Genomic DNA, 24,666 nt, shown 5'->3' on the forward strand with positions numbered 1-24,666 from the left:
CCCCCGAACCGGAAGTGCACCGGAAATGACCTCTTCTGGGTCGGGAGAGGCCCAGACGCATGCGCACAAACGATTTTCGGCGCTTTTTCCCGATGTGGAAGTTTGCCGCCGCGCTGCGCGCCGTAAGAGCGGGTGGCGGAAGCGGGGGTCGTCGCGGGCCAGATTGGGAGGCCAATTGGGCCGCATCTGGCCCACGGGCCGTAGTCTGGGGACCCCTGGTCTAGTCCTTCCCCTGCCCACTTCCCTAATATTCTTAAGAGGGTCTCTTCTCCAGTCTTCAGAGAGCGGCTGGAAGTGGGGAGGCAGAAAAAGGTATTCCTTTCTTTCCACTCTGCAGTTTTAATCTGAAATCTTAGGTGCGCCTGGAGCTCAGAAACTGCTTGCACTAAGGAAATTCCCTGTCGCAAAATGCGCCTAGAACAATGGGAGTTTTGAACATTGCATCCCTGCTGATCACTCTAGATCGGCTGTACTTCTAGTGCTCAGGTAAGCGCTGAAAGAGCTATGGGGAGCTTCCCGGCATTCCCCCTTTGCATGCAGGAAAAATATGGTTCTGAGCTACAGCAGGGCACCTTCTGCTTTCCTAGGCAGCATCCTCTGCGCATGTGGAAGCCATGGGGCAGCCATAAATCACAGTTCTGATGGTACAGTTCTGATACAAAGATGAAAAAGTGCCATGGCCAATGACAAGTGATTCAGTTAGCATTTCAAGGTGAGTTTACATAATTTGCAGTTTTCAAAACAATACACAAACCGAAATACAGACAGCCTTTGATAGTCACATCTCTCCAGATTATGCAATGCAGCTCTCCAGCCAAGTAGTGCGTAGTGCGTACAGAAAATGTATATGCTTGGGAAAGTTTTCATCTAAATGGTTTTTCTTAAAATAAAAAATAGAAATAGAAATATGCATTGTATTGGGAAAAACTGTTTTGCAAAAATGTGTGTATCGGACAAAACTGTGCATAATAATTGCATATATCAGGAGAAATCTGCACAAACACAGCGGGAAATTTTCATGAGGACTTGAAAAAATATCCCAAAACGGGCGTAGAAATGTGGAGAACTGAGCATAAGGTTGGACCAGTGAGAAACGGAAAGAAATCAAAAGTGAAAGATTCAACTATCCCTACCTGTGAAAGCAGAGAGCAGATTGTGCAAAAAAATGGCCCCAGATACAACGATCTGGGCAGACTTGCATGTTATAATCACTACATGGGGCTCTCACCAATGTTTCCCAAAGTATGCCATATCCATCTTTAAACATCCACGTGGACCTGCCTGGGCCTGTATTTCCAGATGCATGTATGTGCATGAGAAACATGCATGCGCACTGAAGTTCCCTGCAGCAATCACCATAACATGCAGAGCCGCTTCGTTCTCCAGAGAGAAGGCAGTCAAAGGGGCTTCCGGTTGACCACGCCATCTTGCTCAGACGGGGGTCCGCACAGCGGAGCGGACCTCGGCGCTTCAGAGGTGGAGGGAATCGTTCCAGCGAAGCGAAACCTCCTTAAAAGCCCCAAATCGAGCTTTTTGGGGACAGATTTTGCCTGGCGGCGCCAAAAGCGGGCTCTCTCCTCCCCGGATCGGCTTTGTTTAAGCCCCCGAGAGCGAGGAGGTGAACCGCGGCGGACAGGCTGACATTGCTGCTCTGAGAGTGCGAAGCTGCGAGTCTGGGAAGTGGAGGTGGCCAATTCTTCAAAGAACATTCAGCAAATGAATAGACTGTGAGTAATTTGGATTCTTTGGAATGTAAATTAAGGCAACAATTTGGACCTGGGAGAGAGGGGAAAAGAGGAAGCCACCCCCCCCCCTACGGTAACATAAGAGACAGTAAACAGAAACCCGAAGCCGTAAACAGAAGATTTCAACTTAAAAGGATTCCTCAAAGGCATCAAAGAGAATCTCCCCTAAATGCAGGGTAAAAGGGGAGAGAGACTGTGGTTGTGATTGCCCTGCAGAAAGAAGTTAAGACTAAGAAAGACCTTTCTGTTCCTCGGGAGCCGGCAGCCCAGACAATCCAGTGAGTTGATCAGGATTTATAGTTAAATTCTATTTCTATCTTTATCTCTGGACTTTTTGGAAATTCTTTTTTGGTTTATATACTTTTGAAATGTGAGTTCGAACTTTATTTTTAAGAATGCAGCCAGCTTGTTAAAATGGAGTCGAGAAAATAGACTGCGATTATATTCCACCCCATGTGACAAGTTTTGACCTTGACAGGACTGAACTATGTCAACAAAAAGGTACCCGCCTGAGTTTCAGCGGACTGTTTTGACCTTAATGTGGGAAGCAAGAATAGAACTATGTCAAGAGGAGACACAACGGCAAGTGTTACAGCAACAATTCCAGATGATGATGGCAGAATATGATTTCTTAGAAGATGAAGCTTTTGAAACTGAAGAAGACGAATGTGAGAATGACAATGATGAGGACTGTGATGACTTAACACAAAATGAAGCCCATCACGAAAAAAATGATGATTTTACTCTACAAAAAGTTGGATGGAGTGCCTCCCCTTCGAGGGGGGCACGATTGGACTTACTGGAACTCCAGAATGACCACAGGGAAGAAGGAAAAATTAAGCAGAGAAGAGAAGAAGCTCAGGGGTCTGATATGGAGGCCTGGATGGCAAAAGACTGTAAACAGGGGGTGGGGTGAAGGGAAAGTGAAGTTGTGATTGTAAGGATGGGTTAATAGGACTATAACTGGACTGCTGACTATGGAACTTGCTGGATTGGTGGGGTGGAGCCAGTACTCGGGGGGGGTGTAAGGTTAGTTTGGGAATAATTATAGGTTTAAAAAGTGAATTGATTCTGGAAAAAGGTGAAAATATGGAGGCCTATAGAGGGGTAAAAATTAGGCACGGGAAGAAAAAATGGGAGTTTGATTTCTCAGTGATTGGACAATAGGCGAAAATGATAATAGTTAGTTTAAAAGTGGTACAAGATATAAAGGTGTATGTTATAAAATATGAACTATGAAACTGTTGAAGATGATAAATAAGGGAGGAAAACCGGGGAAGGGGGGAGGGTGGGGAAGCCCACAAAATATGGTTTAACAATTATGAATTTAACAATTATGATGAATTTTTTTTGTCTTTTTTCCTTTTTGTCTTTTTTTTCTTCTCTTTTTTCTCTTTTTCTCTTTTTGTATTTTCTTTTTTTTTTTGGTATGACAATAGATGGTTGGATGGATGAACTCCTGCGTACTGCCCTGGTTCACTGGAGCTCCCTGGTGGCAGGGGGGGGCTTCGGGGGCAGGGGAGGGGGAGGAGGACAGAAACCCAATCATAAAATGGACCACTTCTGACTGTTCACCTGCGTGGGATACTTCTGTGGCAGGGGAGGACCCATGGAGGGGGGTGGGAAGAAGGTGGAAAAGGTGTATATGTATGTACCATCTTTTGTAATTTGTAAAATCAATAAAAATTATGTTTAATAAAAAAAAAAAAAAGAAGGCAGTCAAAGGAAAGAACAGTCATCCCCGAATTACTGCCTAAAAATAAACTCACCTCAGAACCACAACACCAGCGATTCTCAAAATATTTTTTCTAATGAGGAGCCACACCTTGGGAGAAGCGGAGATTGCCTTCTCCAATTGCCTTCTCTTCCCAGGTTGCAATGATCGCAAAACACCCCTGAGGCAATTAGAGCAACAGAGGAGAGCGGTTCCTTAATGTGTTTGCTTTGCGTCTTGAAATGCAACAGCGCAAAAGTGGCTGGCAACCAAGAGGATGTCCCCTGAGAAGCTGGAGCCTGACTGCTTCAGGTCCAGTGGCGAGTCCCTGGAAACTTGTCATCTTTTTAAATACATCCTCTGAGCACACTCAGATCCTGATTGGTTCCCAGCCTGGCCTCCTGCTTCGCTAGGAACCTTACAAGAACTCCCTGGCCTAAGCAAATCCCCAAGCTGCAATCCTATACACGCCTATCTAAGCGTAAGCTCCACTCAACTCAGCAGGACTTACTTCCGAGTAGGCATGCAATGCCTATCTTCAATAACCTGCTGTTCGCATTCCCAGACTCTCCTTCTGCTTTATCCAGATCTTGATTAAGTGACATTTGGTTTCCCCACAGGCAAGATTCCCGTACCTTTAGCAGTTATGCAATAAGCAGAAATCCAGCAGTTGAATATTTCCCCATCCTGTGAGGTGTGAGAATCAAATCGGAGGTGTCCCCTGCAATTAGGGATGCTTCACAAGTTTCCATATCCCCCACCAACAACAAGCATGGCTGCTCTGCCTTTGACAGCTCTGCTGCAAGCAAAAATACCACGGATGAAGCGCCATCTCAACATGGAAGGTGTCACAATAAGGAAAGTGACACTTGCTGAATTTCTCAACTCCTTTGCAGCAGTTGAAGGTTCAGGAGCCCCCACAGATTTGGGAAAGGAGAGGCGTTGGCCCTAGAATGATTTTGTTGTATATCCTAGACCTCACCGTTCTCGAAGCACACCAAACCAAACCAAGGCTGGTTTGACAAGTGGACCTTCCATGTTCTGTTTCGGTGCTCAAGAGCTAATCCAGTGGCCTCCCATAATAACACGGCAGAAACTTCACCCTGGCGTCGCATTTTAAGTGGTGTTGCTCACTTGAGTGGCCATCCTCTTCCACATATTTCACCCTGGGCCCTTCTGTACAACTAGATTAGAGCCACTGAAGGGATGCGTATTATCCCCCCCCCCCTCAAATTTCAGCACGCAGACAGACATGTTAATTGCAAAGCACCTTCTGAAAGCAGACTGACATTCCGAAGGTCTGCAAGATTGCTAATAAATGTACTTTCTTCCCAAAGATTCCTCTTCTACAGAATAAAACATCTCCCCACATCCATAACACACCATGGAATGAGTCCTTGCTCCTGCGTGTTCTCAGGAAATACCCCAAACAGAAACCCCACCACTTTCTGAACATTTTAAGAAAGAAAGAAAGAAAGGAAGGAAGAAAGAAAAGAAAGAAAGAACCACTTCTGCTGTCCCATCATTTCAAAGCCTTCCACCTCTGTCTTTAAATCCCTAACAGTTGAAATGATATGGGGGGGGGGAGAGAGGAGGTTGGCTTTCCCTGGAAAATCTACTTGGAAGTTTTTGCCTTGCACACAGCACCCCATCCATGGGCGACTGGACTTTTTCTTTAAAAGAAAAGAGAAGCAAACATCACACAATCCACCTAATGCAGACCTTCCTAATGGAACAACCACACGATCCTCCGCTTCTGGAAAACCTTCTCCCTATATATATCCTTTCCTTGTCAACACAGCCTGTTAGAACTTGCTCTGATGCAAAGAAGACATTAAGAGAGAGACACACACACCAGCAGAGACTGCAGTTGCACGCTGGAGCCTTTAAACCGCACGAGCTCTTCCGGTCTTAAAGGCAAGGCCTTTGTGTGCGTAACACTAACAGGGCCATTATATTGCCCTTCAAATGGCTCTTTAAAACACCCTTCAGCTGAACCCCCTACAATGGCAAGGCAGCTGGTGTGCAGGGGGCCAGGGAGCCGCTTATGCTAATAGCATTCTCCCTGTTGTCTTGTTACGCCCACCCATCCCCCTTTCTCTACCTCCATCTGTTTATCCCATCCACCTGTTGTCACATATTTAGATTGCAAAAAAAAGAGAAGAAGAACCCTTTTGGTGCACAGATTGCCTGTTCACTCCCGAACCAAACAAGGCTGACTTCGTGTGACAAAGGAGATCCCCTAAAGTTAGCAAATCAGAGAAGGGCAAAATGTTGCATTCAGGACACCAGTGGATGCAAAAACAAAATAAAATAGAATAAAATGAGGATCATGGAGAGGGAAGAAGGAATGGGTTCTCTTACCTTCTTCTTGGAGTGTGACCGGTCCTCCTCTTTAGCTAATTTGCTATTTTTCCCAGCTCTCGAAAGCTTTTGCTCCCCTGACTGCTTAATGGTGATTTTGATCTCGGGAGGGCATATATAGTTCTCCAAGTTCTTGGGGGGCTTCTTGGCTCTCTTTGTCGTCTGTATTTTCAGCTTAAGACTCCCCTCTGTAAAGTTCGCCTCCTTGATGGAAAACTCCTGCTCTTCCAAGCCGTCTCCGGCCACCCATTTCTCGCTGTCTGTGTTGGAAGCGGAATCCACGTCTCTCCCGGAACAGAGCTCGTCTTCCTCCTCCTGCTCCATCCGGTCACTGCTCACTGGGATCCCTTTGGCAGAGCCGGGCTGAGGCAGCATGGCCTCCGTCCCAGCGCCACCAGGGGCGCCACCAGAGGCCTTAGCAGAAGCAATGGCGGAGCCCAGGAAATCCGACTCTCCTCCCCTTTGCCGGGAACTACCCGAATTCTCCCTTGGCTCCATGGGATTTTTACACAGGGGGGAAGGGGAAGGTGAGAAGAGTTGGGGAACCCCAAGAAGGGAATGGTAGCTTCTCAGTTAAGGTCTCTTAGAGTCCCAATAGTCCAACCACTGCGACGAGCTCAGAAGCATTCAGGTCTGCAACTGGGGAGAAAACAGAAAGGAAAAAGGCTGTCAGAACTTCAGCAGCTACCAATAATGAAGTTTACGTCAACTTGGGTATAATCCTTCATTCATTTATGTCCTACAACCTCACTGCCATATGTGCAAGGATACATTCCAAACACGCACCTAGAATTCAAAATGGCACAGTCCAAGAAACTTGATTCACTTGTTTCTGCCAAATATATAAACTTGTTCTTTGGGCGAACGGAGACTTACTAAATAGTCACTTACCATGGTAAGCTTAGCTGCACATAACAAAGGCTAAGAAGAAAGACAATTTCTGGCTATGGACTTGACTTAGGGCAGGCATGTCCAACAAACAGATCATGATCTACCAGTAGATCACTGGGTGTCTATGGTAGATCACCGGTAGATCAGTGGCTCCCCCCAAAGAAGCTAAAAAACTTTGGCTCCCCGAAAAAAAAAGCTCAACATCTTTGCCCTGTACCCCTAAAAAACAGGGCTTCCTGAAAAAAGCTCCACCAAAACAGGTTTTTCCTCCCTAAAGAAGCTCAACAACTTTGACCTGAACCCCCCAAAAGGGGGTAGATCACTGCCAGTTTTTAACTCTGTGAGTAGATCGCAGTCTCTTGGAAGTTGGCCCCCCCTGACTTAGGGGAAAGGGAACTCCACTGCCCCCCACCCCTCAGACAACTGCGGTAGTCTTGGGGAAGGTGGCAATTCTCTACAACATTTGCATAGTGACGTCACCTTGTCTAGCATTTGGCCCGAGTCCTGAACAAGGCCTCACCTCAGATGAGGTCAGCTCTTGCATCATAACACTTCCAATGTGTACAGCGCTACTTAAGTCTTTCAACTGCACAGAGGCATAGGGTTCAAAACTGAAAGGCAAATGTCTTTAATACAACCTGGGTCTTCGAACATTAAAGAACTAGGAGCCCAGACTAAGTTCTGAAACAAAGAGAGAAACACTCAACAGGGTTTTCATGGACACAAACATCATCTTCTCCCCATGCTGTATATTAAGAGGCTTGTGATTTGCAAATTTTCACTACCTCCCACAATGTAACTCCTTGCACAAGGCATTCTCAGCCCTGAGATTTCAAGTCAAGCCGCCTCTACTATACCTAACGAGTTGCTACCAAAAGGATCCAGCAACCACAAATATCTTAGTCTCATACTTGGAGCAGACCGCCCAAACCAAGTTAGGTGTGGGTGCTTTGTCAACATGAGTTAGTTGACCCCTGCATTGCAGGGGGTTGAACTAGATGACCTTTGAGTCCCTTCCAACTCTATGATTCTATGACTCAATCCCAGGTAAATGCTAAATGAACCTCAATGGTGTGGGGGACCAACAAAAGCATCTCATCAGATTAATCTCTCAGTGATTAAGTTGGAGCATAAGAAATCAATTGGCCCTTAAGGTAATTTAAATGTGGATAATACATGTTTAATTACCATCAATGGAAAACAATGTTACAATGACTCTTAGTTAAAAAATTTTAAAAAAATGTCTTGCACTGATTTTTTTTGAGGTGTGTCCACTAGCTTCTGTCTCTCTCACCTGGCTGTGGCACATACACCTGAGCTATCAATGAAAACTTAATCCACCTGCCTGGATAATAGTGTCTATCTAGAGAGCTTCAAAGAGGCGGTTTCACCACCTCTAATCCCCATCTTTCCTCAGCTTGGGCTGTGCCAGAGCTGTGGGCAGAAGGAATTAAGACCTTAGGATACAATGCGGTAATAAAAAGGGAGCAGCCACAGAGCTAAATCAGGAGGGGGAAAGGAAGCAAGCATTTGCTTGATGGGTAGCTGATGATGTTCCTTCCTCAAAATGAATGAACTGTTAAGTTTTTGAGACAGACGGTCTGTTGAGGTCAAAGGGGGAACAGCAGAGAAAATCCAGGGGGGGGGGAGAGAGAGAGAGAGAGAGAGAGAGAGAGAGAGAGAGAGAGAGAGAGAGAGAGAGAGAGAGAGAGATTAGGTCAATCTAGTTTAGTACTGTCTAAGGAGCTCACTGGGACGCGGGTGGCGCTGTGGTCTAAACCACTGAGCCTAGGGCTTGCCGATCAGAAGGTCGGTGGTTCGAATCCCCGTGATGGGGTGAGCTCCCGTTGCTTGGTCCCTGCTCCTGCTAACCTAGCTGTTTGAAAGCATGTCAAAGTGCAAGTAGATAAATAGGTACTGCTCTGGCGGAAAGGTAAACGGCATTTCCGTGCACTGCTCTGGTTCGCCAGAAGTGGCTTAGCCATGCTGGCCACATGACCCGGAAGCTCTACGCCAGCTCCCTCAGCCAGTAAAGCGAGATGAGCGCCGCAACCCCAGAGTTTTCCGCGACTGGACCTAAAAGTCAGGGGTCCCTTTACCTTTACGTTTAAGGAGCTCTCCAGAGTTTCAGGTGCTGGGCACTGAGCCTGGGACTTTCAGAGATTTCTGGAGCAAACTGGAGAGCCAATCAGAGCTTGAGGGAGGCAGCAGACCTAATCTTTGCTTGAAATATTCTGTGATCTGGGTTGCACATGAAGCTGTGCTGCTTGATCTTCAAGTCCCTTTCAACTCGTTCTCTCCCCTCACTGATCATGTTTTATGAACATCTCACATCTCTCTCCATAGTAGTCTCCATAGTAGACGCTCCATCACCTTTCTTCATTCTAGTTGCCCTGCCTGCAGCTTCCCCTACTCAATATATATCACCTTTTTATCAGTTACTATCAGAAGGACTGACTCATATAAAGCCTTCAAAGGGAAAATGAAGTGCTAAGAAAGACTATCTCAATCAAAATTCTAAGCCTTCTTTAAATCCATCAATCTACCACCACCCTTTGCTAAGGCATCCAAAACGCTGAAGGAGGGTTCAAAAATCTCAATGGCCTGAATCCTAGAAACGTCACATGGGTGCTGCTTAGAAATTGGAAATGCCATTCTCCAACTCTAAGTAGCACACCCAGAACTCTCGAGGCATGTGAAAAGAAGACACATGTGTCATTTCTGTCTTCCCAAAGCCGGGGTGTTAGGTAGTAGATTACGGAATCATATTTGACTCTGCAATTAGGTTTGAGATGCCATAATTAGATCAGATAGTTACCTTTCCATGTAAGTAGCTAACAGAGTAACAGGAGAAGGGATGGGAAGGCCAACTGTGATTAAACAACTGATGGCACCATAAATCACAAAAGCCCATAAAGGAAACACAGCCTAAGGTGCCAGCATGCCAGAAAAACATCGAGACAGAAAGCGCTGATGTTCGAGTGCAGCGCCATAGACGATAAAGCACCACCACTGCCTGTTTGTACAAAGAAGCATTCGGCCTGTCACTTTGGGCCCTAAGGGCCTCTGCTATCTATGCTGTCCCAAATGCCAATTGCAGGTGAAAAAGGAGGAGCATCCAAATGCTGAATGCTAAGCAAGGAAACAGCACATTAAGCTCGCTTATGGGAAATGCTAAGCCAAAGGTCAGATTCAATAGCGCTCACCAGTCCAGTCTGTGCAGTTCCTGAACACAGCGTGCCCTATTTGGAAAAAGCTACCTGGAGAGCAAATGGCTCCAGATTATAAAAGACCTGAAAATCCAAGACAGAGGCATTAAAACAACAACAACAACCGAAAAAACAGATTCAGGGGCATCGTCTGCCTGAAGAGACATGGCGTCGTGACCTTCTAAAACTAAATAGTATTGGCTGAAGTCAGGGGCTGGACCCAGTGTTAGAAACTCAGATAGATCAGCTAGGCATCAAATGGTTGCTTAAACCAGTCACCAAAAAGGAACACCTGGTTGGTTGCGAGTTTGGGGCCAGATGGTTTGAAAGTTGTATTTTTCGATACGACTTTTTGCTTCCTGAAATTCATTCGGATTATGCACATAAAATGTAACAGATAGAATTCTACAGGGTGTGTTGAAAACAGGGGAGATCCAAGGATCCCCAGGCATGTGCCTCCAGTTGGGGGAGATGTCAGGTGCCATTCTGATGACCAGGCACCTTCACTTGGTCACAAGTGGCCGATAGCCAGGTGAAAAATGTGCCTGGTGCCTGGCAAATTCTGAACACTAACTGGACCCACACCTCAGCAAACTCAACCACACCTCAAGGTCCATCATTTAAGAAGCATGGGGTAAGAATGAAATGAAATGAATGAATGAATAGTACCTTGGAGAAATGAATGACAAATGGCATATTCAACCCATAATACAGTACTTTTCTATTCAGTACAGCTCCATGCCACTCACCAGCAACCTTGACAGTGGCAAGAGGCTTGGGTTTCTTTGTCCTCACAGCAACCTTGTGAGGCAGACCACAAACCATTTCTGTTTCACACCTGGGGAGCTAAAGCTGAATGTGAGTGGCTGGCCAGCGCAGCTGTGCGGAAGAGGTTGGAAGAGTCCACTTCCGTTTTAGATTATCACCATTTCGCTTTGAGTCCAACCTCTTGTTTACGAAAGCCAGCCAACTGCTTGCTAAATGAAATTGGATTCCTTTAGTGAACCACAGTTAAAACTAACCACAGTTTACCTGTGCCCGGGTGTCATAACAAGCGGGATGAGTCTGTAACAAAAATTGAACCTCCCTGCAGCAGAAGAAGACAGGGAGCACACTAGCCTGAGGCTCCTCTGTGTAATCATTCACCATAGTTTAGTGTTTAGTTTAGCGTTGCAGCAAGAGAATTTTTAAGTTGGCTGGGACCAGAGCCATTCAGAATACAGAGCCTCTGTAGGATGCTTTACACAATATAATGCCAAGTGGTGTACATTATACACCCACACTGTAAACCAAGTTAACCAAATAGGTTATGCAGCCACTCCTCGAGTTGTAATACAAATCCTTTTAAAATTAGTGGTCACTGTGGAAACATATTGAGGGCAGCAGAATGCTTTTTTCCCCTTTTCGGAAGGCTGGGAGATGACTCCCCTGTATTTCAGACCACATATGAATATTTTGCAGGAGCATCTTCACCTCTACCAATGGAATTATAGACCAGAAGCTTGTGCTTCTTTTGGTGAAGAATTTAATTCAATTTTTAAACCTGAATATGGCTCAACGTAGCCTGGGAGGTGTTTGTGTGAGTTGTAATCAAGTCTGAATAATTCTGTGAGTCCCCCTTACACACCCATGTCCACACAAGCAAGGGAATTCTCTTAGTTTAAGGAAATTGCTAGGGCAAAATAAAGTTTAAGTACTGTCAGTATTAGTAACAGCCATAGGTATCAAAGTACTACAGTAGCAGTAGAAGTCAGTATTGAAAGCAGATATTAATTTATTGCAAGACCCATAACATTTTTCCAAAATACTAAGTTCAGTGATGAAAATGTGCAAATTCCTCTGCCCAACCTTCATAACACAAGAAAGCTATCGATTTTCAGGGAGACTGAACCTGGTCTTTGTAACTTCCTCCGCCAGTAACTTTTTCTCAACTTACTTTGCATGACCCACAGTCATCTTTCCATACTGAATACCATCATTTGCATCCAACAATTGCACTTCGCAGTTCATAGGGCTCTTTTCCTCCAAGAGGCCATATGTGGAAAACGTGGGCACTTAAATACCATGCCATATTATATTCACAGAAATATAGACACAACATGTAGGCTAATAACTGTTAAAGCATATATAATAGAATAATGATATCATTCAAAAAGGTTTCAACAGAAGACGTCTCAAAAGTCTAAAAAGTAAAGTTTTCTCAGTACAGTGGACGCTGCGGGTTGCAAACGTGATCCGTGGGGGAAGCTCGTTCGCAACCCGCAGCGTTCGCAACCCGCAACGCTGTATCTGTGCACGTGTGGGTCGTGATTCTGCACTTCTGCGCATGCAGAAAGCGTGATTTAGTGTTTCTGCGCATGCATTAGCACCATTCTGGGATTTTGGGGCTTGGCGCGGTGCGCAACTCAAAAACGCACAACCTGAAGCGGCCGTAACCCAAAGTATTTTGAGACGTCTTCTGTTGAAACCTTTGAATAACCATTGTGAGACTGACCTTTGATGGCTTGACGTACTGCACCACTAGCCTGTTACATTGCATATATGAACTCTAATAGATTTATTTCTACATTTTGAATGATCATTACTCTATTATATATGCTTTAACAGTTATTAGCCTACATGTTGTGTCTATATTTCTGTGATTGTTTCTCATTGCAACACAGGGGTTTGTTTTTGGCATATTATATTCTATGGCCTGCAGTATTATACACCGAGGTTGCCAAGGGAAGTGTTCAAAATCTGCCAGGCAGTGTTCAAAATTCGCAGTAGGTAAATGAATATGGGGAAAGCAAAATGTCACTTAGAGAAGTGAAATATTTTCCTTGAAGCTTGAACTTGTTTTATTCTGGGTTGTTTTAATGTGTTGTAAACCACTTTGAGATTTGTTCCTTAAAATACAAAGAACTCTAGAAATGAAATGAATAATGATAATAATAAATTTCATGGGGGGGGGGATGGCACCTTGTTGTGGCGACCACAACCTAGTGATTGTGCCATTTAGTGATTAGCTTGTATGTCTGAGTTTCGAATACACCGAGGTTGCCAAGGCAAGTGTTCAAAATCTGCCAGGCAGTGTTCAAAATTCGCAGTAGGTAAATGAATATGGGGAAAGCAAAATGTCACTTAGAGAAGTGAAATATTTTCCTTGAAGCTTGAACTTGTTTTATTCTGGGTTGTTTTAATGTGTTGTAAACCACTTTGAGATTTGTTCCTTAAAATACAAAGAACTCTAGAAATGAAATGAATAATGATAATAATAAATTTCATTGGGGGGGGGGGAATGGCACCTTGTTGTGGCGACCACAACCTAGTGATTGTGCCATTTAGTGATTAGCTTGTATGTCTGAGTTTCGAATACAGACCCAGGCTAATCCAAGGCAGACTGGTGTCAACAGGGAGATTGCAGTGGCAGGACAATTATTACAGGTAACAGAAAGACTTGGCAACAACTGTGCATCCAGGCATACAGATATTAATCGGCCATCATCTCTTCACGGAGACCATAGTTCCAACCACAATAGATGCTCACACCTTCAGAGGGAAGGATGTGGAGGTGAAGGTTGTCTCATTATAGACAGAGGCATCTCCTGAGCCAAGAAGAGAGTCCAAACCAAAGAGCTATTATGCATTCGTAAGCACAAGGTCAAAGTTTAGCTGGCCCAAAGGGAGAAAGAAAAACCAAGAAGATTACATACGAGCGATTGATCCTACCAAGAGAGCAGAAAATAGCCCAAAGTGAGATTAGCGAAGAATGTGTAACATAAGCAAGCCTCTGATGAGTGGCCCTACGCTGAAGAGCTATACATAATATAACGCATAATATGTTGCAGTTATGAGCCCTGCAACCTAACACCGAGTGATAATTGCTTCCAGATAAACCTCCCCTACTTGCATCCAGAAGTGAGGTAGGTGGCATCAAGAAGCAGGGGCTTTTCAGTGGTAGTGCCTTGCCTTTGGAATGCCTTCCCTCTAGCATTAGAAACTCGGGTAAATAAGCTAGGCACAAAACGGGTCCTTAATCAGGGTTACAGTCACCAAAAACTGAATGTCTGGTTGCTGTTTTGAAGCCAAGCGGCTCTAAAATCGTACGACTTTTTGCTTCCTAAAATTCGTTCTGCTTGTGCAGATAAAATATCACGGGCAGATTTCCGCAGGGTGTGTTGTTAGTGTGTGGAAACAGGCAAGATCCAAGCATCTTCCAGAGCGTGGAGATGTCAGGCGCCCTGGCATCTTGCTCGCAAGTGGCCGATAGCCAGGTGCAAAATGCACCTTGCGAATTTCAGGCGCTGCTTCCCTCTTTCCATCTGGCAAGTCCCCCTGCTTCATGGATTTTCAAACAGAGATCCTGTTTTCTCTCTCTCTCAAACTTCCAACAAAGTTTTATGCCATTTTGAAACAGCGTTCAAAGTCTGGCGCTTTTTCCATTTTCATTATTGACATCTTTATTTGGCTTTTGTTTTTATTTTTATTTTTTTAAAAGCCTGTTAGCCAACTTTGGAATCTACCAGATTAGAAGGTGGGTTATAAATACTGTAAGATAAATACTGCATATAATTCTACAGAGAACATTTATAAATACTGAACGGTATTCAATGTGGCATTAAGGAGAACATTCTGTCAGTGCAAAGATTTAACATCCTCCAGCAAGCTTCTTCTGTTGTAACTTTTAAACACCTGCTGAAAACTTTTCTATTCCATCAGGCTTATGTGTGCAATTAAGACCACGTCTTTCCATGCTAATTATCTGATTTTAACCTTTTTACATGGTGTTTACTGTTTGGCTGTATGTACAGTTGTTATGTACAGGAACCCCAGCCAGATGGGCAGGATATAAAAAATAAAATTACTATTCTTTTTTTCCCTTGTTTTGAACTGCTGGGATATTTTATTTATGAATAAATAACTGAAAAATAAATGCTCCTTCTCTCCCCCCCCCCGTGTTCCCCCTAAATATAGCCTAAGGGTTCCTCCTACCCAGATTTTGGGGTGACATGGAGCACGTACACAGGGGGAGGAAGTGAGGAATCACATTGCCCCAGCGCACCATATTTCCAAAGCTCATTCAACACACATTTAAAACAGATGGTTTCCCCACCCCACCGCCGAGGAAATAAAGAATCCTGGGAACTGTAGTTTGTTAGGGGTGCTGGGAACTATAGTTCTGTGAGAAGGAAACTACACTTCCCAATAGTCTTTGGAGGAAGTCATGTGTTTGAAGGATGGATTTAAATGTGCTTTAAATGTACAACATTTACAGGCAGCTCCCCATTTATGCAGGGGTTATGTTCCTGGGCAGCAGGCTTTTATCTCATGTATCTGAAATAACCCTTGGGAAAGCATACAAACACCTTCTAAACCTCTGGAAACACTTACTAGACACTAAACTCCGCCAAACTCCACCACAACCGCGCCCTCCAAATCTCCTTGCTCCAAACTCCAACTCTCCACAGACCTCAACGGTCAGAGCAAGGGCTCCTGGAATTGCACTTGCAAAGGCTCGTGGGATTGCTAAGCACTGTTTTCATGCCTTTTTGCCCTTTCTGGGCTCTTTTAGGACTGTTTTGGCCATTTTTAAAGTCGCTTCCAGGTTCGGCACAGCCGCGCATCAAACTGGACGTGTGTAAATTGGTTGTTGTTGCCTGTATTCCACAGCCAGTTCTGATTTATTCCATTCCCACCCCCCCTGTACTGCCATCACGGCTTAGGGGCTACAGCACTCTATGCAAATGTTTCAGCCAGGGAAATATGTGCAAAACAAAACAAAACAGAAATTAAATATAAATGTTGCACCAACTGGGTTTTTATAAGTTGCAAAAACAAAGCTGATTTGCATAATTCATACCACTTTTGGAAGCCCTACAAAGGGACAAATAAAGGTCTTTGAGGCTCTACGTCCTATTCACTGGAAATCTTGCCCAGTCCTCCTGAGGTTTCTGACATTACAACAGACATTTCTCTTTCCCGTCCATTTTCACAGGCGTGATATTGTATTCTTACATTGTTGTTACTCGCCCTGGGACCTTAAGGTGGGGAAGAAATCTGGTAATAATGAATCTGCAGGTTGCAACCTGGCAACCATCTCCGTAAGGGCAGACACTCGCACTGCTGTTTGTTTATAAATGGAAGCTGAGAGTCTCGGGAAAGTGAAACTTACGTCCACTATCAAATTCCCCCCCTGGTGTAATTACCAGGTGCACACAGCACACACACACCCCAATAATATGGTGACCTGAAATGCCTCATCAACTGAATTATCTGCCGCATTACAGCTGGCTATTTATAGAACGCTTCCAAATGCCTTTATATTGTTATGATTCACTGTTACTACTGGAGTCCCCATGCTAACAAAGGCACTGTACACAAGCCAAAAGAAAATACACAGGCCCTGCCCTCAAGGACGCTTCGTAGGTCCAAGAAAGCAGGAACAGAAAGGAATGGAGGCAAACGCTCACAAATCTCGTCTCCGCCCAAGATGGATTGTCCATGTTCCCATTGTGCTGAGGGGAAGGATGGGAAAGATCTCAGCGAATCTGCAGCAGAGGATGTGCCAAACCTAGGTGTTGTTATCACTTTAACGGGCCCTCCTTCTCTCCCTTTAATACAGTGGTTCCCAACCTTTTTTTTGGCCATGCCCCACCTAAACATCTCTAAAATCCTGACATATAGTTCTTATTATTCAAAAAAGGTAAAGGTAAAAGTGGCCATCAGGTCCAGTCGTGTCCGACTCTGGGGTTGCGGCGCTCATCTCGCTCTATAGGCCGAGGGAGCCGGCGTTTGTCCGCAGACAGCTTCCAGGTCATGTGGCCAGCATGACAAAACTGCTTCTGGCAAACCAGAGCAGCACACGGAAACGCCGTTTACCTTCCCGCCGGAGCGGTCCCTATTTATCTACTTGCACTTTGATGTGCTTTCAAACTGCTAGGTGGGCAGGAGCTGGGACCGAGCAACAGGAGTTCACCCCGTTGCAGGGATTCGAACCGCCAACCTTCTGATCAGCAAGCCCTAGGCTCGGTGGTTTAACCCACAGCGCCACCTGGGTCCCCTTTATTTATTCAAAAAGTGAACGCCTATTCACGTGGAGGAAGCCTAAAAGCCCACCAACTGTTAATAACTCATTCACGAATTGCCCCCCTTAAAAATCAAATTGCCCCCCTGTGGGGTGTGTGCCCCACACTGGGAACCACAACTTTAATGGCAGCCTGAAGGCCAAAGTAGCAGTGGAGAACCTTGCCGCTGGACTGCCCAGGGCGGCAAAGGCGGAGGCACGGCGTGGGGATGGGGTGTCACGATGTCACAACACATGTGCGGTCCGTCCAGGCTGGCGCTGCTGCTCCCACCACGTAAGGTTGCTGCGGGAGCAGCAGCGCCAGCCCAGTTGCCGCTGGTGCACAGCGGCCCGTAACGGGCCGGGGCAGCCAACACGGACCGCGTACCGGGAAGGGATGCCCCGAATGGAGTTCCCCCCAGAGTGGAGCCCGGGGCGCCCCACCCCCACCTTGCTACGCTACTGCAAAGTAGGCTCAACGACAGCAGCCGTTTTGTTTAGCCACCTGTCTGCTACATTCATGGAGAAATCAGGTCTGGATTTTAAAGGGGGCATGTCTCAATCCCTCCCTACCTTATCATCACCCCAATACTCAGGTACCCAAATCCTCGCTTCAGTTCCAGACGTTAACACGGCTGCATGTGAAGATCCTGAGACGACAGGAAACAATGAAACAAGGCTGTGGAGGGTGGTCCCATCTGATGTTAAAACACACCTGCTTCATACAAATGGGGTGATTGTGTGATTAAAGCATGTGTACCCTGGCGTGCAGGATTTTAAGGCAGAAGCTCTTTCTGCCAATTACACAGAAAAAGCCTCACCTGTGCCAGGTTGCCACAAAGGGCACAAGAGCAAAAGGTGGCAGAGTAGATAAGGCCCTGCTCACCAATCCTCTTACAAGTGAAGACAGGAGTGGTCACTGCAGAGGGCTAGTAGGGTTTCCAGACTCAATAGAGGACAGGACTTCTGTGCCTTTAATTGCCCTGTTCTTTTTTGAGTCTGGAAACCTTAAAGAGAAACCAGCAGACCCTTTGCTTGGAAATTAAACAAAGGGTCTGCTGGTTTCTCTTTAAGGTTTCCAGACTCAAAAGAGAGCAGGGCAATTCCATCTGTTATATTTTATCTGCACCATCAGAAAGAATTTCAGGAACCAAAAAGTCGTATTGAAAAATACAACCTTTGACCTTTCTGGCCCCAAAACGCCAAGTAGGCATTCCGTTTTGGAGACCGCAACCCTGGTTTGAGGAGGTAATTGGTCCCTAGTTGATATATCTTGAGTTCCTTACACTGGTTCCATTTCATAGAATCATAGAGTTGGAAGAGACCACAAGAGCCATCCATCCCAACCCACTGCCAAGCAGGAAACACCATCAAAGCATTCTTGACATATGCCTGTCAAGCCTCTGCTTAAAGACCTCCAAAGAAGGAGACTCCACCATTTAGGAGGGGGTACATAGCTCAGTGGTAGAGCATCTGCTTTGCAGAAGGTCCCAGGTTCTCAACATCTCCAGGTCGGGCTGGTAAGGTCCCTGTCCGAAACCTTGGAGAGGCACTCTGAGTCAGCACAGACAATATTGAGCTAGATGGGCCAGTGGTCTGTTTCATTATAAGGCATCTTTTGATTTTCCTGTGCCCCTAATTTGTATGGAATGTGGTAGGAATGTTGAAGGGGCTTCAAATGCCCCAATACTGGGGCTTCAAATGCCACCAGGCCTTGTCCCAGGACACAGCAGCCCTACATGTATTTTTTGCAAATTTAAAGAAAAGGGCTCTATCTATTGAACAGCCAGCTAGTTTCAGGTTCTACAACATTCCAGCTTCAAGCTTAAACCCAGGGCAGGGCTCTATACAAGAAGTCTACGCATTTAAAATCAGGCCTGAGAAACCTGGTGTACTCCCTGTGTGACTGAGGGGAAGCCCTTCCTGCTTTTGCCCTCAAGCTCCCTGTCTGTAAAATGGGGACAAAGACAATGAGCAAAACAGGGTGGTCCAAATGACTGGGCTCAGTTACCCCCCCTCCCCAACAGGACCCCCCCTAAACTCCATTAATGCTGTCAAAATATCCAACAGGAACAGCTTTCCCACTTCACTGTGCTGGGAGAAGCTTCTCCTGCTGAATTTCTGCCTGCTGCAGCAGCTGTTAAAGGGCAACGGAGCCTTGCAAGAAAAAAGGTGGAAAAACTGAACTGTCAAAGACAAGGTAGATTTGAAATAGAAATAATGTCCAAAAGGAGACCATAACACAAAGTAACAGATTCAAAACAAAAAACCGAGGAGGCGAGGGAGAGAAACTTTGTATCATCGGATGCTCAGAAAAAAGGAAGGCGGTTTTCTTAGGATCACACAGAGATAAAGCTTTGGCAGGGAAACCTACAGTGAATTCAGATTATCACAAAGTTGAGACAATCGATATGTCCCCCCTTTATACTTCTATTGGTTAAGAGTGTAAAAACCCTCCTTCTGTCTAAAGGTCCGGGCACTTGGTTATTTCTGAACTCCTTCAGCAAGTTGAGCCCAGCTCCAAAAGCTTGTCAGGCCCTTTGCATCAGATTGGCAGGGCGTGACTTTAAATACATGTGTCTCTTAATAAAAATCCATTGCCACCGAGGTTCCCAGGACTGAATGCACCCTTTCAAGCTGGCCAGAATTGCAAGCTCTTGGCCACCCTGCAAAATCCTCCTGTCAGTATGGAAGGGATCAAGTTACTTCTCTCCCCACCCGCCAGCAAGAAGATGAGCAGGATCAACAGTCGGCTTGCTTGGAACATCCTTTTCAACTCCACAGATGTACATATAAGGCAATGGCACACTGGGTGCCCCCACCCCTGAGCGGGCTGGCCGGCATCGCTCCCTCGCCTCACCACTTTGACCGCACTGCCGGGCTGCTGACAACTTAGAGTTAATGAAACACCTCTGCTTTCAATATAAAGTAAGAGGCGAAAGGGCGGGGTGGGAGGCGAAAATATGGGCCGCATATGCTTCCTCTCCCTTCCACTTGGTTACATGCCACCTACTTCCGACAGGGCTCTGTCTAGACCACCGTTTGCTTCCATAAGTCAAGAGAGGAAGCATAACAAAAATCAGTCCTCTTCCCCCTCTTCTCAAGCTCTCAGCTAATGTTCAGAGACCTTTCCTAGAAAGCTCACTTCCTACCAATCTTGAGGATTTCCTGCATCCTCTTCATCTCTGGGCCAATTCCGTTCCGCCTCCGTGAAAAGGCACCCATGTGGGAATCTGGGGCAGGGAGAGGGAGAACCGCTACATCAGAATGCAAACTCTAGGAAGTTTGTGCAGGAGCAGAGCATCGCTAGGAGCAGGGAGAGATACTCAGCTCTTGAGTTCAAGAGGACTTCTGCTAGGGTTCTCAGAATAAATAGCATTTCGCCCCCAGTATGAATTCATCCTAGGTAGCTTTCTAGAGAGAAGAAACAGAAACCGGGCTCTCTACTTCCCATTCCCATTCTCTTGGAATAAGGAGCCTAGATGCTCCAAAACACTAAACACAGGAACACTTGCCCTTCGCTGCCACTGCAGTCTCTCCTCCAGGCACTAAGGAAATAGGCCAGGAGCAAAAAAGATGCTTCAGATGACCCATGCACAGAAGAGCTATAGGAACCGCCACAGAGGAACTGATCTGGAGGAGGAACCTTTTCAAGGCCATGCAGGTCTGAATCCGCTCACCCTCCCAGCCACCAGCTCCTCCCAGATCCCATCCACTCCTCCTTCACACCCAGACAACCTCACCCCGTACACCAAAAGCCACCCACCCCATGCAAAGGAAAACATCACTACTGCAACGCTGGTGGGGTTTTCCTACAAAAGCTGCTCTTCCCACTTTTCCCTCTGCCTCTGCTTCGGTTTGGATTCAGCAGTGGGGGAGGGAAGGGCATGGGTGGGGGAGGACTTGGGTTTATTTTCTTCCCTGCTAGGCAAAGTTGACACACACACACACACACACTGTAAACAGGTTCAAACTCGATCTGTAGCCTCCAACACATCCAGATGAAGAGAAGGCACACACAAAAGCCAGTTCCCATATGAAATCATCACAACAATGCGAACTAGATATCCTAAACCACAACTTTAGTGGGTGGCCGAGATAAAATTTTGGGGAGGTTGCAATGTTCCCGGGTTGAGAGAGAAACCCCATTAAAATAAGGTTACCAGATTTTATTTTATTTTCAATGAATCCAGGGACACTTTTCAACTTCAATGGATTTTGTATGGGGACTGATTTGTAAATCTGGGGGCTGTCCCCAGGAAACAGGGGCATCTGGTAACCTTACATTAAAACTACACCGAAAGAAATCCTCCTCTTCTCTCCATCTTCTGGACACAACATAACCTGTATGGTGTTTCTATGATGCCCCAAATACATCACAATTCTGCATTACAAAGGAGCCATCGCTCCACCAAACACAAAAGTATATATTCCAGCTTATCACTTGATATCAAGCCCTGCAGCATTTGCTATCAGGCTATTTCAGCCTTTTATTTTTATTTCATTTTTCAAAGCACGCAGCATGAGCAGAGGAAAGGAAAGGAAAGGGAGGAAACCAGAGGCTAAGATCACCGCCTGCCCTCGCCCCAACATGTGCTACAAGCTCTTTCGCTTTCTTAATGCCTTCAACCTCCAGCATTTTCTCTCCTCTCTTGCAAATAAATAAATAGCTTTGGAAGGAAAAAGCACAGCAAGTGTTTGCAGGAATCAGAAGCAGAGCTCGGGGATTCGGAGGGGAGGTGGAGAAGAGGCAGACACTGTGGTTTTTGTAGGTGTTGGGGTTTTTTTAAAAAAAAAAACTAAGGCATGGGAGGGTAGCTGAAGGGTAATCCTGGATTTATTAGTAGCCGATCTATTAACGAGGTTGACTCTGACACAAACAGGGGGGAGGGGCGGCGAAGAGAAAACCTGCATTGTTAATTATCCAGCCCCTGCTAGACGGACAAACACACAGAGCGAGCAGGGCTTGTTTGTGCGCTGCAAACTGTAGTAGTTGCCAGAGTGTCCTTTTGCCAATGTCAAAATAGCACTCGAAGAGCCTCGCAAAAGGCTTGGACGGAGGAGGGGTGGGGGTGGGGAGCCAAAATATAATGCAAACCGCGGAAACATGAAACGGTGTGGCCATAGTGCACTGTGCAATACCCCCAAATTCTGATGCCTGCCCTTTTTCTTTCTCTCTCTCTCTCTTTTTAAAAAAGCAGCGCTGCCATCACATTCTCCTCGACAGCCACACTTCCCTGGCGCGAAGCTCGTTACTCTCGCAAGATCCACGCTGGAAGCTGCAAGCGAGAGCCAATGCTTGCCACCCGCTCCGCACACTTCAGACACACCAAGTCTGCCACCTACCTCTACCCCACCCCCCAGCCAAACCCCATAAGCAGGCGCGGTACTACGGGTAGGTGGGTCGTGGGGGGGGAAAGGAATTTAACAGCCCAGTCCTATACGCATGCTTACTCTGGGATAAGTCCCAGGCCTGCCCCCTTTGTAACCCGATCCTGGCTCCTGTTTTGCTCGCAGGTCAGCCTACTCGCGAGCAAGTGCCCTGCAGGCCGTGCAAAAGTAAGCCTGCAACAGCCCTGCAGCCGGATCCCTCCCGCAGGAAGTCCTGCTTCGTCCCCCAGCCCCAAGTAAAGCGCGCGGGGAAATTGACAGCCGCGCAAGCGCCGCGAGCTGGGCAGCTTTCCTCAGCAGCAAACCGACTGGATCGGGGCCTGCTCCCAAGCCAGCGCCTACAGGGGCCCGATCCGACGCCTGTTCTCTCTAAATTCAGCCGAGGGTGGTGGTTGTGGGACTTACTGCCATCCCAAGTCACAGTGAGCCAGCTTAAAGGGAAGGGAGAGGAGTCTGCTCCGCAGGCTTACCTGGGTGTAAGCCCCATTGAGCACTGCCTGTGCCTGGAGTGACTGGATGGGGGCTTATTTCCGAGTAAACACGCCTAGCCGCATGCGTCCTTGGGCAAACTCCTTCCAGCACCCAAATCACGACCCCCCCCACTTTCCCTCGCACCCCTTAAAAAAAACAAAAGCACATCAAACCCACGCAGATCCGCAACTAATATCTGCATATAATACTCACAGGTTATTGCAATACGAGTGACTTTTGAGCAGCAAACGCAGCGTCAAGAAGCAGCGGGGAAATCTCCCTTTTCCCGCGCCTCCAAAAAGGAGCTCAACTTTTCGTCCTCCTGGCACCCCTCCGCCAGCCTTCTGGAACCCCCCACACACACACACACACCCCAAAAAAGCTTCCCAGCCCTTCCCCCAAGCACCCACCCATAGCTCATGAGGACTCACCCATTATCTTCTCGGAAAGCCAAGCGCCCGGCTTCGCTAAGCTCCCCAAGTCCTTCCTGGGAGCAGCGCGCGCCTCGCCTCTCCTTTCTCCGCGTTTCGCGAGGATTCTTTTCAGCCGGCCGCGATGCGTGTAGAGGGGAGGTTGGGGAGGCGTGTGAACGGAGTAGGGAGGGGCGGGTTTCCAGATCCCGACCCCTAAGTCCCTTTTTGCACCCCTCCAAAAGATTGTTTTTTTAAAATAAAAATAAAAATAAAAGCAAAGCAACGCACCCTTCCCCGCCCCCTAAGGTATTATTGCTCCTTCGGCTGCCGCTTCTGTTTGGCGATTTTGGCGCAGGGGCGCCATGGCGCGCGGGGAACTGTCAGATGGGGGGGCGGGAGGGGGGAGGCGGAGGGGCGGGTTCGCGAGGGGCTGCTAGGTGGAGACCCCCACGCAGGAAAGAGGGAGGGAGGAGAAGGGAGGGAAGGAAGGAGGGAGGACGAGAAAAAGGAAAGGGAGGCGATTGCACACGGTCGAGAAACAAGGGAGATGGAAACAGATTTTCCCCTCTCCTTTTTTTTCCTCCCAAGGAGGTGAAAAATGGCGCCTCTCGAACAATTTCTCTTTTTTCAAAACAAATCACGCATGCAAAAACAAAAAAGATATATATATGTATTAAATATTAAAAGCGGAGGGAGGTTTTAAAAATTGCTACGGGCTTTTTTTAAAAGGGGGGGCAGTGGAGGGGAGGGAAGAAAAGAAGGAGAAAGACTGGGGAGGGGAGGAGAAAGGGAGAGGGAAGGAATTGCTCTTCTCGTTGCGAAGAAGGGAAATCAATGCTCTGGTGTAAAATCCCCGTCGACGCGAGGCGAGCTGCCGCTTGGGGTCCTCCCCGCTCTCTCTTTCTCTCTCCGGGGGTGCCGGTGGATCCGCGGGAGAGCAAATCCGGGGGCGCGAGCGGGACCCCAGCCTGCGCCCGGCTGCTCCCGCTCGCGGCTCCAAGGGCGACCTGCCTGGCTCCCTTTCGCTTGCTTTCCTCTCGCGCTCTGGCTCGGGGAGCCCTCGAGGGCTGCTGGAGAAACGGTTTCTGCCGATCACCGCAGTTTCATCCGAGCCGGAGAGGAGAAGCCTGCGCCGCCGCCGCCGTCGACACTGTCGCCTCCTCGGTGCGTCGTTGCTGCTGCTGCTGTTGCCGCCGCCGCCGCCGCCGGTGGCTTCTGCAGGTCTCTGGCTTGCTCCATAGCTCCCCCCTCCGTCGCTTTCCCCTACTCTTCCAGCGCCCCCGGTGGCCAAGCACGGGAAAGGAGCGTCGAGAGAGAGAGAGAATCATAGAATCAAAGAATGGTCGGAAGGGACCCTGAGGATCATCTTGTCCAACCCAGCAATGCAAGAATATGCAGCTGTCCCATAAGGGAATCGAACCTG

At 47.0% G+C, this 24,666-nt stretch overlaps 1 protein-coding gene across 3 annotated transcripts in view; it reads right to left on the reverse strand.

The window, feature by feature from the left end:
• The window catches only part of SETBP1 (SET binding protein 1), a 260,050-nt gene extending 235,629 nt beyond the window's left edge, over positions 1-24,421 (reverse strand). Inside the window, exons 1-2 of one of the 3 annotated variants that reach the window (XM_035100397.2) lie at positions 23,262-24,421; positions 5,824-6,462 (exon numbers count right to left, since the gene is read on the reverse strand). In XM_035100397.2, coding sequence (XP_034956288.2) covers positions 5,824-6,321 — 498 coding nt within the window. In that variant the 5' untranslated portion in view covers positions 6,322-6,462; positions 23,262-24,421. Of the gene's footprint in view, positions 1-5,823; positions 6,463-8,813; positions 17,236-23,043; positions 23,188-23,261 lie in introns of those variants that run through there. The other 2 variants (XM_035100398.2, XM_035100399.2) reach the window with 2 other exon arrangements.
• Positions 24,422-24,666: the final 245 nt, after the last annotated feature.

Source organism: Zootoca vivipara, chromosome 11 (genome assembly GCF_963506605.1).
Source record: "Zootoca vivipara chromosome 11, rZooViv1.1, whole genome shotgun sequence".
NCBI classification, from domain to species: domain Eukaryota; kingdom Metazoa; phylum Chordata; class Lepidosauria; order Squamata; family Lacertidae; genus Zootoca; species Zootoca vivipara.